Raw genomic sequence first — 14,353 nt, 5'->3', positions numbered from 1 at the left:
GTGGCCATGCCTGTCACGGTGCAAGAGGGTGACTGAGGTACCCATGCTTTGGGCTTGGGTACCTGGGTGGACCCTCTAAGTACCAGAAGGCTCCAGGCAGCCTTGGCGACAAGGTCTGGGCAGCCCTCTGCTGCCCCCTGCTGGTGAAGAATGGACTCTGTCAAGCCCGTGGTCTGGCATGAGGGCCGACTCAGTGAGCACCAACCCCAACCAGGACAAAGGTGACAATGTCCTTTGTCATTGTCACCTTCCGGAGTGACAATGTGCTAGGTGCTGAAAAGCTCCTGGTCTCCACTCCCATCCCCCCAACCTGGGTCTGCAGCTGCTCCCTCCTTCCAACAGGCCCAACTGGGCTCAAGACTGGCCTCCCAGGCCCCATCTCCTTTGACTCTCCCTCCCTCCTCTCCTTTTTAAAATCAGCTTTAGTGTGTGTGTGTGTGTGTGTGTGTGTGTGTGTGTGTGTGTACAAGTCTTTTTCTTTTTCTTTCTCTCTCTCTCACTTTTTTTTTTTTTTTTTTTTTTTTTTTTTTTTTTGGTACTGGGGATTGAACTCAGGGGCACTCGACCACTGAGCCACATCCCCAGTCCCCTAGCCCTTCAGCCCTTTTAATTTAATTTTGAGGGAGGGTCTTTTGAGTTACCATGGCTGGCCTCAAATTTGTGATCCTCCTGCCTCAGCCTCCCAAGCTGCTGGGATTACAGGCAACCTCCTCTGGGCCTGGCTATTATATTTAAATGCGCTTTTGTTGTGATGAAGGAAGAAGATCCCCCCCTGCCTGGACAGTAGTGGCAGGAGCCTGTTTCATCTGCTGGGGTGGCTGTAACAAGGAATTATAGACCTGGTGGCTTAAACTGTCTTCTCCTGGCATGGAGCTGGAAGTCCAAGATGGAGGCTCAGCAGGTTTGGTCCCCCCGAGGCCCCTCTCCCTGCTCTTAGACGGCCACTTCCTGACGGTGTCCTTACCTGGCCTAGGCTCCACGTGCCCCATGCCTGGTGATCCTCCCTTTTCTTATAAGGACCCCAATCCTATTGAACTAGGACGCTCACTTACGCCTGTGTAACCTTCATGGCCTCTTTAGAAGCTCTCCAAATACATTCACACTGGGGTGGGGCTTCAGCATATGAATTTGGGGGTCACAATCCAATTTACTGTGGAGCTGTTACCAGGTGGACTGTAGGAAATGCTGCCGGGCTCAGAATTTACCCTAGAAACTGCTGCCATCTCGGAGGTGGCTTCATGGATCAGGCTTTAGGAGGAGCCGGGCATCAGCCTGGCACGGCCTCAGCTCCCCCTACCTGGGCTCTGCCTTCCCTTGGGGCTTTGCACTCGCCCCGTGACCCACCGGGGCTCCCACTACCACATCTTCTGCAGCGCGAGGCACAGGTGAACTGAGGGAGGAAGGATGCCCTTCGGGCAGGGCTCCTCCCCGGCGGCTTCTGCTCACACCCCATTGGGCTGAAGCTGCCACATGACCAAGCCCGGCTGCAAGGGAACCTGGGAAATGTAGTTTTTATGGCCAGCTGGGCAGGAGGAAAGAGAGAATGGACGGGGGACGTGCAGCTGCTGTACAGAAGCGAGGCAGGAGGGTCCCTGGCCTGGGTCACAATGAACAGCGCCCCCACACACCCCGGCCCCGGCCCCGACCTCTCGCTGATCAGCTTAGCCTGGGAACCTGGAGGCCTGGGGATGGAAGGCCCTGACCCCGCTCCGCTGCGGCTGCCCCAGCCCCTAGGTCACCTTCCTCTGGCTGCAGCCACAGGTGGCCGCACACTCGTCCTTGAAGAGCCCCCGCCTTATTACCTTGCCACCCCGGAGATCAGAGCCCTGCACGGGCCTCACTGGCCGAAGGTCCGGACGCTGTAGGAGAGAACCGCTGTCTTGCCTTTCCAGCTTCTGGAAGCTTCTCTCATTCTCTGGCTCACAGTCCTCTCTCCTTCAGAGCTCTCACAGGCCCATGGGGTCGTCTCGCATCCGTCACCGCCACCCAGACCCTGCCTGGGCCGCGGCCCGTCCTCCAGTCTCCACTGCTGTCAGTGTTGCAGCTCCTTCCCACGCTTGTGTCCCTGTGTCCCCCATAAAGGACCCACTGATGGCCCCTCCAGGACTTACCCCATCTCTGGTCTGGAATTGAACCCACCTGCAGTCTTTTGCCATACAAAGTCACTTTCACGGGATGAGGACTAGAGGCTTTGGGGACTGTTATTAAACTTGTCCAGCCTCCCCACCCCAGGGCAGAAGCCAGCCGCAGCTGTGTCTCCATGGCCCCACATGATCTGCCTGTCTCCCTGTCTCTCCCACTTCACCTCCCACCCTTTCCCGTTTCCCTCTCTGCCTCTACCACACTGGCCTGGCCTCCTTTCTGTGCTGTAAGCATGTCAGGTACACTCCCACCTCCGGGCCTTTGTGGCTGCCTGGAATGCTCTCCCTCTAGAATGCGACATGGCTCCCTCCCACCCCTCCTTCCTATTTTTGCTTATCTGTTGCCTTCTCGGTGAGGCCTTCCCTGCCTCCCCTACTTCAAAATCTGAACCTCCCAAAACTCCTGATCCCCCTTCCCCCTCTATTGCCCTGGTGCACTTGCCATCAGACACACTGCATTCTGTTATTTATTTTGTTTCTGGACCTTTCCCGGCAGCAGGAGTGTCTGCCTGCTTTGTTCCGGCAGATCCTGTGCTGCTGCCTCACAAGTGAGGGCTCACTTGCTGCTAGATAAGTTAGAGGCGGTGGGGATAGAGCAGGGGCTGCTGCCCCAGGCACCTGGCGAGCTCAGGGCAGCGGGTTCTGGTTCCGGAGGCTGCATTCTGAGGGGCTCCAGCAGCCCAGGTAACCAGCCAGGACCGTCGCCTGGGCCCAGGGGATCTGTGGGCTGGGAGCTGCCTCATGCTGGGGAGGGGGCTCCAGGGGTCCCTGGAGGAGCTGGGTGGTCAGTTGGCAGCCCTGCCTGGCGGGTCCCCGTGAGGCCACCTGAGACCACCCTCCTGCCCCGGAGGGCCTGGTGCCCAGGCACGCAGCCAGCCTGGGTTGCTTGGCGGATGGGGCTGAAGGGCGGGCTGGGCCTGCCGTCTCCTGTCCCCTCCAGGACCTGCCACCAGGGGCGCTGAGCCTGCAGCCGGCTCCACCTCTCCAGTTCCTGAGGCCCGTCCCGCGGGGTCTCCGTGTGTCCCTTCTGTAGTGTGAGGACCCCAGAGGGTGGCCGAGCCCTCGTCTCCTCCACTAGCTCAGGACGTTGGCACCAGCTGGCAGTAAGGGGCAGGGTCGGGGTGCAACAGGTCCTGGGGGACGGAGAGGGGTGGGGTGAGAGCAGCGGGGACAGGAGGTGGGACAGAGATGGGCAGGAGGTGGGACAGAGACGGGCAGGAAGGACAGAGAAGCCAAGATGCATAGCAAGAAGGGAGGAGGGAGAGGGGGAGCCCGGGATGGACACAGGTATAGAGAGTCACTCAGAGGGAGACTGGGACCCAGGGGCCTATAAGAGGGGACAGGAGGGACTGAGACTCAGGCCCAGGAGTGGGTCTCCGCGTTCAACTGGGGCGCCTCCCTCTGTGTGACTCTGGGCAATCCCTGTCCCTCTCTGGGCCTTGTTTCTACGCATGCAAATCCTAGGTCCTTTCTCCACAGGAGGAAACCTCAGGCCCACGGAGGGAAGGGACCTGCCCAGGGGTCCCCCGGGAGCTAGAGACTGTGGACAGAGGTGAGGACAGTCCCCCCACCTGTTGTCTGGGGTCCCCCACGCACCTGGTACTGGCGGGCCTCCAACTCAGGCTGCGGGGGTGGAGGCAGGGGCCGGGGCTGCAAGGAAGGCGCACAGGTGAGTGTCTCGGGCCCGTGGCCTTTGACCTCTAGGTTGCCACAGGCCCGGATTCCAAGTCCCAGCTGCCCCTCTGGCTGGGAGACCCTTGGGGGAGGGGATCCCCCGACCCCCAGCCTCCTCCTGCCACAGACCCAATGGCACCTGGGCGCCACTTGGATAGGTCAGCCACGTGCCTCCTGCCACCACGCTCAGCCGCTCTGCGTCACTGTTTACGCTTCTCTTTTCATTAAATTTAAATAACTTCTCACCCCCCCCCCCCCATTGTACGGGGAAAATGGGTGCAGGGTGGAAAACAGAGAGGGCACCAGGAAACCAAGCCAGGCCGGGGGCCAGGAGGGCTCAGCCATCTTCTGAATTATTTGGTGGTCAGCTTTACGTGTCAAGGGACGCGGGAGGTGGGAGAGGTTGGTGTCACCCAGCAGGTGACACCAAGGGGCAGCCCCTGACAGACAGGAGAGGGGGACGACCAGAGGCACCAGCCCCAGGGGACTTGGCCGCCCGGAGAGAGAGGGACCTGGGACAACTGAGGGGACACTTCCTTAAACAGCCCAACAGGAGGCGCTGCTGGGGAAGAGGCGCCCAGGGCACTCCGCCCTCTCTGCATGAAACCCTGGTGGTGCCCAGACGGCGTCCCTGGTCACCAGGCCACCAGGCCCCGCGTCTCTCGAGGCCGTCTTACAGGAAGGCCTGGCCGAGTGCCGGTCCTTGGTCGTGGTCCATTCCTTGGGCTCCACCAGGGCAAGAGCTGCTTCCTCCCAGGTCCTTTTCTCTTTCTTTCTTTGCGGTGCCGGGATTGAACCCAGGGCCTCGTGCTTGCGAGGTGAGCACTCTACCAGCTGAGCTACCTCCCCAGCCCCCAGCTCTTTTCTTTATGATTTTTAAAATTGAGAGAGAAATAGACAGGAGGGGCGGGGGGAGATAGAGACACTGTCTCAAGGTGGCCCAGGCACCATGGCCCACCCAGAGGACAGGCGCCCTGACAGAAGATGGCTTCAGGGCCGGGCCCTGCGGTGCACACCTGTAATCCCAGCGGCTCAGGAGGCTGAGGCAGGAGGATGACAAGCTGGAGGCCAGCCTCAGCCGCTTAGCAAGGCCCTAAGCAACTGAGACTCTGTCTCAAAAATTTAAAAAGTAAATAAAACATAAAAAGTGTGGGGACGTGGCTCAGTGTAAAGCACCTCTGGGTTCAATCCTGGTACTGAAAACAAAACCAAAGTGGCCCTGGCTTTAGGGGAGGGCATGGGAGTGGGACTCACCATGGCTGGGCTCATGGGCCTCAAGTCACTGAGTGGGGACACCAGGAGAACCGGAGACGGCATCACTTCATACACGTTGTTGTCACCTGGAGCAGAGGACGGGGCGGGGCGGGGACCAGCTCAGCCTGCCAGTCCACGTCATTTACTCGTTCACTCCACTAACATTGGTGCACCCCCCAAGGGCACTGGGGAGCCATGGAGGGCTTTAGAGCAGAGGAGACCGCTGCAGGAATCCCAGAGAGGGGTCCTGGGTTGGCTGCGCCCGTGAGGATCCACCATGTGACAGGACAGGAGTGACAGCCACTGAGAAGAGGAGGAGAGCAGGCTGGGGTGGGCACTGGGTCTCTCTGAGTTGAGTCTGAGGGTCCCCAAGAGTCTGGGTAGGGCAGGGGACCGGGAGAAGGGAGCCTCCAGGGCCGGGTGGTGAGACCCGGCTTGTGGCTTACCGGCCTCCTGGCTGGGGTCCAGCTCTGGCTTCTCTGAGGCGGTGGCCCTGGGGGTGCGTGGAGGGAACCCAGTTAGGCTGATGGGGGGCGGTAGGAGCCCGGGAGCCCCTCGGCCAGAGCCCGGCTGAGGCTGCCCATCCCGCCCGCGGAGGAGCCAGGAGGCAGCGCAGGAGAGGCGCCCGGGGTTCCGTACCTGGGGCTGCGGCCCCGCCAGCCTCGGGTCACCAGCAGGTAGGCCAGGCTGCCGACCAGCAGGAAGCCGGCGGCGAGGGATCCAAGGACGGCGGCAGCCAGGATCCCGGCGCCCACGGGCAGGGACGCGGCCGGCAGCTGCTGATGCTTCTCTGGGGGGTGAGAGGCGACGGTGGTGTCAGGGCGGCCCGGGCAGCCCGCATCCGGGCACCGAAGGCAGAGTCCCCGCGGAGTCTCTGCTCCCACCTCCAGGTCTCTGCCTCCTGGGGACCCGCTGTCCTTCAGATGACCTCACCCCGTCCCCAACCCGTCACCCACTCTGTGTCACGTCCTCCCCAGCTTCACAGATGAGAGGTGCTGGCTGCACTTTGTGGGAGACGGGCGAGCTCACAGGATTCCCGACCCTGCCCTCCCGGGTTAGAGGCCGAGTCTGCCGCTCCCACTCATCAGACCCCCACGTGGGGACCTCCCAGACTTTGTTCTCAAGCTGGACGCCTGTTGTGGCCCAGCCCTCCTGGCAGCTAAGCTGGTAGACTCTGAGATCAGAATGCAGGGATTCAATGCCCTGCTGGCTGTGTGACCTAGGGCAAATTACTCAACCTTTCTGTGCCTCAGTTTCTTCATCTGAGAAATGGGAGGCAGTGAGACTACCTACCTCTATTATCCAACCAGGTAGGTTCTGTGCCATTTTACAGATGAGGAAACCTAAGCACAGAGGTGGGACAACTAGCCTGAGGGTTCGTGGTGCTGGGGTCGTACCCGGGCCCCCTGGACGCTTGACCCGTCTGCGGCTCCAGAAGAGGCGTCCTGGGAGCCCCTGCAGTGGGTGTGAGTACCTCGACCTTCAAAGTGTTGGAAGCCCATTTGAAAATGTAACGGGGAAGGGGCGTCACCATGCCCAGGCCTGGGCTGTACGGGGGGCTTGTTGGTCGTTGACCCCACAGTCCTGCGAGGTGGCTTATCAGGCCCATTTTGCAGATGCAAAAACCAAGGCGTAGAGGGCTGCGTGGGGCCGGGCCGGGAGGCCGGCCCTCTACTGGACACGGTTTCCTGCGGAGGCACCTTCTTCTAGTGGCCTCCTCTGGACGCAAGAGAAGATCAAGTGGCCTCTGAGGTGACTCGGGAGGGTGGGGCTGGCAGGAAGTCTCCCCGCCGCCTCCACCTCGAGGTCGCCGCCCCTCGCCCGGGCTCCTCCCTCCCGGGCCCCTGCGGACCTGCTGCTCTGGCGCTCGTCCAATGGCCGATGACGGCTCCTAGCTGGCCCGCCCTGGCAAGATCTGCCAAGGGCCGCCCTTAGGTCACTGTCACAGCCCTGGTCTGAAGTCCACACCCGATGCTGCAGAACGGGAAGCTCTCGGAGTCACATAACGCGAGTGGAAAAGGCCACACGGAAATATGGCACGAGAGTCCTCCAGGCTGTGGGCGAGGGGCGTGCGAAGCTAAGGGGATCTCCCGCTCAGACCCGAGTCCCCTCCCCACGATATCTGACTGCGTTCACGTCAATATTCCAAACCCTGAAAAGTCCCAGGTCCCAAACACTTGTGATCAGATAAGGGACACCAGACCTGGACGGTTATGGTCATCTTATTTTGCCCTGATTTTCTCTGACAATAACCAAGCCGTTGAACTGAATAGGACACAAAGCCCACAAGTGAGGGCGTCTGGACACCGCCACTGGTAAGCAGAGGGCTTCTCTGAACCTCGGTTTCCTCTTCTGTAAAACAAAAGAACAGTGCGTATCCTCACCGGGTGGCAGCAGCCTGTTGGGGATGGAAGTCTCCTGGGAGCTCATAGCCCACAGGAAGCAGGTGCAGCTCCCGGGCTCCAGCTCACAGCTGCCACGTGGGCCACCCAGCCAGTGCCACCACGTCTGTAGGAGGATTTGAGCCGGTCACCGCTGATGCAAAGCTCAGGGTTCTTTCCAGGGAATCTGGAGGCCTGGGGGGAGTGTGCCTGCCCCACTCTCCTGGCTCTCCAGCCGGTGGTGGCTGGACGCTGATGGAGGGACATGGGGCTGGACACTGATGGAGGGATGTGGGGCGACACACCCAGCCCCACTGCTGGGCCCTCTGCAGCAGAGGGCTTCCTGGGAACAGCCCAGTTGGGATGCTGTCCCTGTCCTTAGTACACAGGGCTGCCTCACCCATCGATGAATTGAGTCCATGGATTCAGTCAACCTCAGGTTGAAAATACTTTGGGGAAAAAAGTGTTCATACTGAGTGCTATAGACATCCCCCTGGTCATTATTCCCTCAAGCCAATCCAGCCGCGGTGTACCTCGTGTTTCCACTGGGGGTTGCAAGTAGTAAAGAGATGATTTAAGAGCAGACGTGAGGACCGGGAGCAGTGGCGCCACACCTGTAGTCCCAGTGACTAGGGAGGCTGAGGCCAGAGGATAGCAAGTATGAGGCCAGCCTCACCAACTTAGAACACGTCTCAAAATCAACAGTAAAGAGGGCTGGGGATGAAGCTCCGTGGTAGAGCGCCCTGGGTGCAGCAAAGAAGAGGATGAGCGTGGGCACGCAGTTTTCTAGAAGGATTTGAGCATCTGTGGAGTTTGGCATCTCTGAGTCTCAGGGCCGAACCTCTGCAGATGGGAGAGGTCAGTGGCCTCAATGACAGAAAGGCGAGTCTCACAGTTCTGGAGTCTTGAAACCTGAGGTCCAGGCGTCCGCAGGGCTGGCTCCTCCAGGGCAGGGAGGGACAATGGACCCCAGGGCCTTCTCCCAACTCCGGCGATTGGCCGGTACGCTTTGGAGATCCCCATTCTGCCTCGGTTTGCACGCGGCCCCGCCCCTTCCGGGCCGCCGGTCCTGGATCTGAGCCCCCAGCCCCGCATCTGAGCTCCAGGCTCTGTTTCTCAGCGAGGCCACGTCCGGAGGTACTGGGGCGAGGAGCCAACGCATCTTTTTGAGAGGACACAGCTCAACTGTGGCACCTCCCGGGAGGCACTCCCAGCCTCCGGGGGAGTCTGCGCGGGCCCCTTAGTCCACTCCCGCCCTGCCTCCCTCCGCCTGGAGCGCTTGGGTTGCTGCAGCCAGAGCCGCGTGGTTCACGCGGTTAAGACCCGTCTTCAGCATTCACTCCGTCTCATTGCCATGAACAGTGGCCCCCAGACAGGGAGCCTGTGCAGCCTTGTGTTTGCCAAAGCGGATGCCAACGGCACCCCTCCCTGCCTAGTGTGATAGGACCTTGTATTCCCCTAGCAAGCAGAGGGGACCGATCTCCTTTTTTTTGGTACTGGGGACTGAACCCAGGGGTGTTTTACCACTGAGCCACATCCCCAGTCCTTTTTATTTTTAATTTTGAGACAGGGTCTCACTAAGTTGCTTAGGGCCTCCCTAAGTCACAGAGGCTGGCCTCGAACTTTGATCCTCCTGATAGGCCTCCTGAGTCGCTAGGAGGGTTTAATCTCCTTTGAATTTGAGCCATCCTTAGTGATTTGCTTGTACCCCAAAGAATGCCACATAAGTGACACCGTGTGACCAAGGAAAGGTCAGAAACCAGAGAGTTTCTACCTCGGTCTGTTAGAACAGTCCCTTTTCAGACGCGGCCCCTGAGAACTCAAAACCAGCCGCCATGCTGTGAGGAAGCCCACACAGCCACGCAGCAAGGCCATCCATGGCAGCCAGCACCATCTGTGGGGCTCCTGAAGATGCTCCCGTAAGGACTCTGGAGCCTTCTCTTCTGGGACTCTGAAGCAAGCCAGCCATCTCTGCCGTGTCCTGTTTGAAATTGTGGGCACAGAAACAGGGAGCGAAACGCAGCCCTGGGTGCTGGTGCTGACTTCGGGCGGCAGTGCTGGACAGGCCCTTTGCTCCTCGTTCTTTTGGACTTGACCTCACCTGTCTCTGGGCCTCTCCGCACTCAACTCTGCAGACCCATCAGCTGGGGGTCCTGCACGGCCAGCCGGGCTCTGCATGCTGATCCCTGATGAGAACCGATCCCCCAGAATAGCGCTTCGGAGACTGCATGAAGACACGGCCGGCAGCCGCACGGACATGGAAAGAGAGCTCCGGCCACCGCCTGCAGCAGGCGGCCCGGGGGACTGCCCGGAAGCCGTCCTGCTGGGCACCTGGTCGCTGTCCCCATGGCAGCCCTGGAAGCTGAACGATAGATTCTGGAGCAGGCGGCCCCAGAGGGTGGGGCCCTGGTCAGTGACTCACAGCTTCCCTGACTTGAGGTCTTGCTTCCAACTAGGAAACCAAGAGGAGGCAGGTCTGCCCTCGGCCCGCCCCGCAGGACCCCCGGTTCTGGTGTGGCCACCTGCAGCTGCCTGTGCCGCGGCCCCCGCAGGGCAGGCCGGACACCTTTCCTTTCTTCCACCATGAAGCTTCCTCGCTGCTCTGCTGCCTTGGGCGACGCCCGCCTCCCTGGCTAGAGCAGCCCTGGGTAGATACAGGGCCCTGGCTTCTGCCCCTCGGCGGCCTCTGTTTCTTTCCAGGGTTCAAAGGGCAGCCGCTGCACGTAGATTTGCCCAGTCGGTCCTTCAGATGGTGCCGGGCGCAGCAAGGTGCTGTTGGCCCATTTCACAGACATGGAGGTGGAGGCCCCAGGGCTCTGACCAGGCGGAGGTTGTGTTGCCAGTACTGAACCCAAGGCATCGTCCAGCTGAGCCTGGGTGTTGGTGACCAACGGCGAGCAGAATGGAGCCCGGGTTCCGAGTGCGAGCTCTGGAGTCAGCCTGGGCTCGAGTCCTGCGTCTCCCGTTCTCTAGCTGGTGACCCAGGCAAGTCACTCAAACCCTGTGTGCCTTGGTTTTCCCTTATGTAAAATGGGTCCACTGTGCCGCAGCCGGGAGGATGCAGAGGGTACGTGTCCTCGAAGCGTGCTGGGTGCAGTCGGTGAAAGGAGTCACACTGATTGACAGCCCCGGGTGTCCGGCTGGGAGGGTTGGAGAAGCCCGTGCAGCATCGAAGACCCGAAGGTGCCACCAGGCGTTGGGTCAATGGGCATGAGCCGTCTGTAACCGCGAGCGCCCCTGTGCTTCTGAGCCGGGTTCCTGCCACCTACTGGCTGTGGGACTGTGGGCGACTGGCTCCCCCTCTGGAAGCCTCCGTCTCCTCACCTGTAGACCCGGGGCAGCCACAGCACCCGTCCACCATGGCCGCCTGTGCCTGGGTGATCTTCCAGGCCGGGAGTTCTGCTGGAGACTTGCTCTGTCACCTACCTTCACAGTCAGGAACTGTCATGTGACCCAGGCTTTCCCAGCTGGACGGACCGGAGAGGGACCCTCCTTGCAAGGCTGGCTTCCCTGAATGCCCTTCTTGCTCTCCGGCCCGGCCATGCTGGCCTCCTGCCAGTTGAGCTCAAGCCCTCAGGTGTCCTGCCACAGGTCCTTTGCACAGGCTCTCCCTGCTGCTTAGATCCTCCGGCATCCACTCAGCCTTGTTGAGAGGCCACTGTTCCAGGGCAACCTCCGGATGCCACGCGGATGCCTGTTCACCACCTCATGGCCCTGTAGGCTTTCTCATGGGGCCGCCACTGTTCACGGTGCTGTATTTCTATAAGCCGAGGCTTGGTTACCGTCTGTGAGCCCCAGGAGGCAAGGCGGGGCTGTCTCGGTCACCGCTGTGTCCTCAGCTGCGCTCAGCCCGGGCTGGGCACGGAGGAGGCCCCTGGGGAGTGTCTGCTGAAGGAGCAGGCACCCGAGCAGCTGAGTGACAGCACGCACTGGACTCCCAGCCCCGCCACAGACTCCCCGAGGGCTCACTGGACGCCCTGCACCTCGGTTCCCTCCTGAGCAAAGCAGAGATTCAGCCTGCACTGCACCCTATGGATGGGTCGCACCACGAATCAGATCACGTCCCTGCTTGAAACCCGTTAGCGGCCTCTCAGCAAATTCTCCCCAAGTCCCCCAGTCCGGCCTGTGTCCCCCACACTCTCCTTGCTCACCACCTCGGACCACCGCATCCTGCCGTCTGCTTTGACTACACAGCTGGTCCAGCCTCAGGGCCTTTGCACCTGCTGTTCCCTGTGCCAGGAACTCTGTCCCCCAGAAATCCGAATGGCTCCCTCCCATCTTAGTCCGTTAAAGCTGCTAGAACAGCGAATCCTAAGCCAGGCGCCTCGTTAACAATAGGGGTTGATTTCTCACAGCTCTGGGGTGTGGCGCTCATGGTGCCAGCTCAGTTGGGCTCTGTCGGGGAGGCTGAGCAGGCTCTCTGGGTCTCTTCTAGAAAGGGCACGTCTGGGAAGTAGCTCAGTGGTACAAGGCCCTGGTTCCACCCCAGCATCACAGACAATGACCACTAGATGCCAAAGGGCCCATCATTTTCCTTTTTTATTTTTTTGGACTGGGGACTGACCCCAGCGGTGCTATGCCGCTGAGCCACATCCCAGCCCTTTTTGTTTTTTATTTTGAGACAGGGTCTCGCCAAGGTGCTTAGGGCAACTCACTGAGGCTGGCCTTAAGCTTCTGATCCTCCTGCCTCAGCCTCTTGAGCTGCTGGGATTACAGGCGTGCCCCACCCCCCTTGTGATACCATCAATTCGGGGGTTAGGATTCCAATATATGAATTTGGGGGACACAGACCTTTAGGCCATCACCCCTTTCTCCCTCAGTTTCCCTCGTCTGGCCTCCCTGGTGACCTCCTTTCTCATGTCCCATCATCCTATTTCATTTTCTCTACTGAGTAAATTAGAGCTTCCCTGTGCCTCAGTTTCCCCAAATGTAAAGCAGGCATAATAATGGTGCCACCTCACGGTGTTGTTTTAGGGTGAAAGCAAGTCACCGCAGGGCACTGACTCTCATCTGGGGTGATATTTCCCCTAGGAGACATTTGGAAAAATCTGGGGACCTTTCTCATGGCGACAGCTGGAAAGCTACTATGGCGTCCGGGGAACGGAGGGGGGCGCTCCAGACGTCCTGGCACCAGCCAGCCCTCTGCCCTCCACCCCAGAACATCAGCCTCCGAAACGTCTGGAGGGTGGAGGCTGAAAGCCCATGCTCCAGGGAGAGAGTCAGGCGTAGTACCCCGCATGGCAGGCACCTGAGTGCTGGCCAGCGCTGCTGTCCCCTGCCCTGTCCCCTGCACCTTGTCAGTATTGACCTATGAACATGAGGATAGAGAGATGCAGTGTCTCCCTGGGGACCAGGCACACAGTAGGCACTCAATCCAGGTTTGATTAACTCACACACGTGGCGTCATTCCTTGGGTCTGTTACAGGCCGTCGCTCTCTAGGTGCCTTAGTTAATGCACTTCAGGATTTAATGACATCTGCAAGGCCTGCACACAGTAGGTGCTCAATCAACGTGTGTGGAATGGATGAACGAGAGAACGAAGGCGGCCGTTGTCTGTGTGGGCCCAGGACCCCCGAGCTCCCCACCTGCAGCCCCGCCCCAGCACTCACCAGCCACCTGGACCTCGGTCTTGGCCCTCATGGTCCAGGCAGGGTTGACGGTGACAGCCACGTGGTAGGTGCCACTGTCAGAAGGCTGGACGCGACGCAGCAGCATGGAACCGTTGCGGAAGCCCACGGCGTCGCGCTGTCCCATGGCGTTACCATCCCGCTGGGGCCGCTGCAGGCCGGGGATGTAGGTGAAGAGCATGGTGCCGCCATGGGGCTCCTCCCCCAGGTACCAGGTGAAGTCCTGGAAGCTGTCGGGGACACCCTCGAGGAACAGGAGAAGGTCCTGGTTCTTTTGAGGCTGTTCTGGAATCTTCTGGATATGGAGGGCTGCCTGGGAGCCTTGGGGTGGCCAGAGGGCCAGGATGGAGGCTGTGGGGAGTAATGGGGGAGACCTGAGATTGGAGGTATTGGGCAGGGACCATGCCATGCTCCTTCCAATGGGTCCTCATTTGGGAACAAAGACTGAGTGTGGGAACAGTGCTGGGATCGATTTGTGACGTCTGGCCTGGGTGCAGGTGTGGTAACACAGGCACAGGTGCCACAGATTTGCCATCACATTGGCCCAGAAGAGTCTTCTGCCCTGAGATATGATGTGAACTGCTCCTAAACACTCAGGACTCAATGAATCCATTTATTCATTTATTCAACCAATACTTATAGTATAACACACACAGACACACACATACACACACACACACAGACACACACACATATCTATGTAAGCTACTGTTCCAGCTCTGCATGATATGTCTAAAATTCCCTAGGTTTTTTCCTGGTCACAAGGGATACAGCAGGGAATCAAACACAAATAAATTCCTGCCTTCATGGTTCTAGAATGTTCCATAGATAAAATGGGAATGGATGTGTGGTTTTACTGCCCTTTTCCTGTCTTCTGCTAATAATTTCATCTTCCTGATAATCAGCTCTTCCTTTTAAGAAGAAACCTCAGCCCCTGGGCGAAGTCCCACCTTCTCCCTCAGCCCTTGGCTTCCTCCTTACCCGACAGCAGCAGGTTCTTTGGGAAGCAGCTCTGAGTCCCCACGAGAAGCTCCATCCTCTCCGAGATGCTGTAGGGTGGCGGGCAGGACCCCAGGGGGCCAGAGGGCTGGGTCCCCGGGGTCTGAAGTGGCTCTAGGGGCCCCGGGGTGCCTGAGACACGCCCCGCCCCAGCGCCCGCTTTCCACAGACTTGGAGGCTCCTCCCATGCGCCCTGGGATGGGAGCGCAGACGCTGGTTGAACCAGTTCTCCGGGGTGACTGGGTCGCTTCCTGGGGCTTCCCGGACTCCTCCCCGG

The 14,353-nt window shown here is 59.8% G+C and overlaps 1 protein-coding gene across 1 annotated transcript; it reads right to left on the bottom strand.

The window, feature by feature from the left end:
- Positions 1-2,602: 2,602 nt before the first annotated feature.
- Positions 2,603-14,327, bottom strand: CEACAM19 (CEA cell adhesion molecule 19). The gene is made up of 7 exons (XM_079118991.1): positions 14,059-14,327; positions 13,060-13,428; positions 5,709-5,859; positions 5,516-5,562; positions 5,070-5,155; positions 3,738-3,791; positions 2,603-3,274 (listed from the first exon to the last, which is right to left on the bottom strand). The coding sequence occupies exons 1-7, from the start codon at positions 14,111-14,113 to the stop codon at positions 3,221-3,223; spliced, it is 816 nt and encodes a 271-aa protein (XP_078975117.1). The 5' UTR covers positions 14,114-14,327; the 3' UTR covers positions 2,603-3,220.
- Positions 14,328-14,353: the final 26 nt, after the last annotated feature.

This window comes from Sciurus vulgaris (genome assembly GCF_902686455.1).
Source record: "Sciurus vulgaris genome assembly, chromosome: 17".
Lineage (NCBI taxonomy): Eukaryota > Metazoa > Chordata > Mammalia > Rodentia > Sciuridae > Sciurus > Sciurus vulgaris.
Note: the sequence above shows the minus strand (reverse complement) of the source record. Positions and strands in the feature narration are given on the sequence as shown.

What these genes read in the sequence shown, in the direction of transcription:
- CEACAM19 (XM_079118991.1), bottom strand. Translation starts at nt 14,113, where the DNA reads ATGGAGCTTCTCGTGGGGACTCAGAGCTGCTTCCCAAAGAACCTGCTG. An exon ending in TGGCGGGGCCGCAGCCCCAG is followed by an intron (nt 5,563 to 5,708) that starts GTACGGAACCCC and finishes ACGCACCCCCAG; the next exon opens with GGCCACCGCCTCAGAGAAGC. An exon ending in GGACCCCAGCCAGGAGGCCG is followed by an intron (nt 5,156 to 5,515) that starts GTAAGCCACAAG and finishes CCTCTGCTCCAG; the next exon opens with GTGACAACAACGTGTATGAA.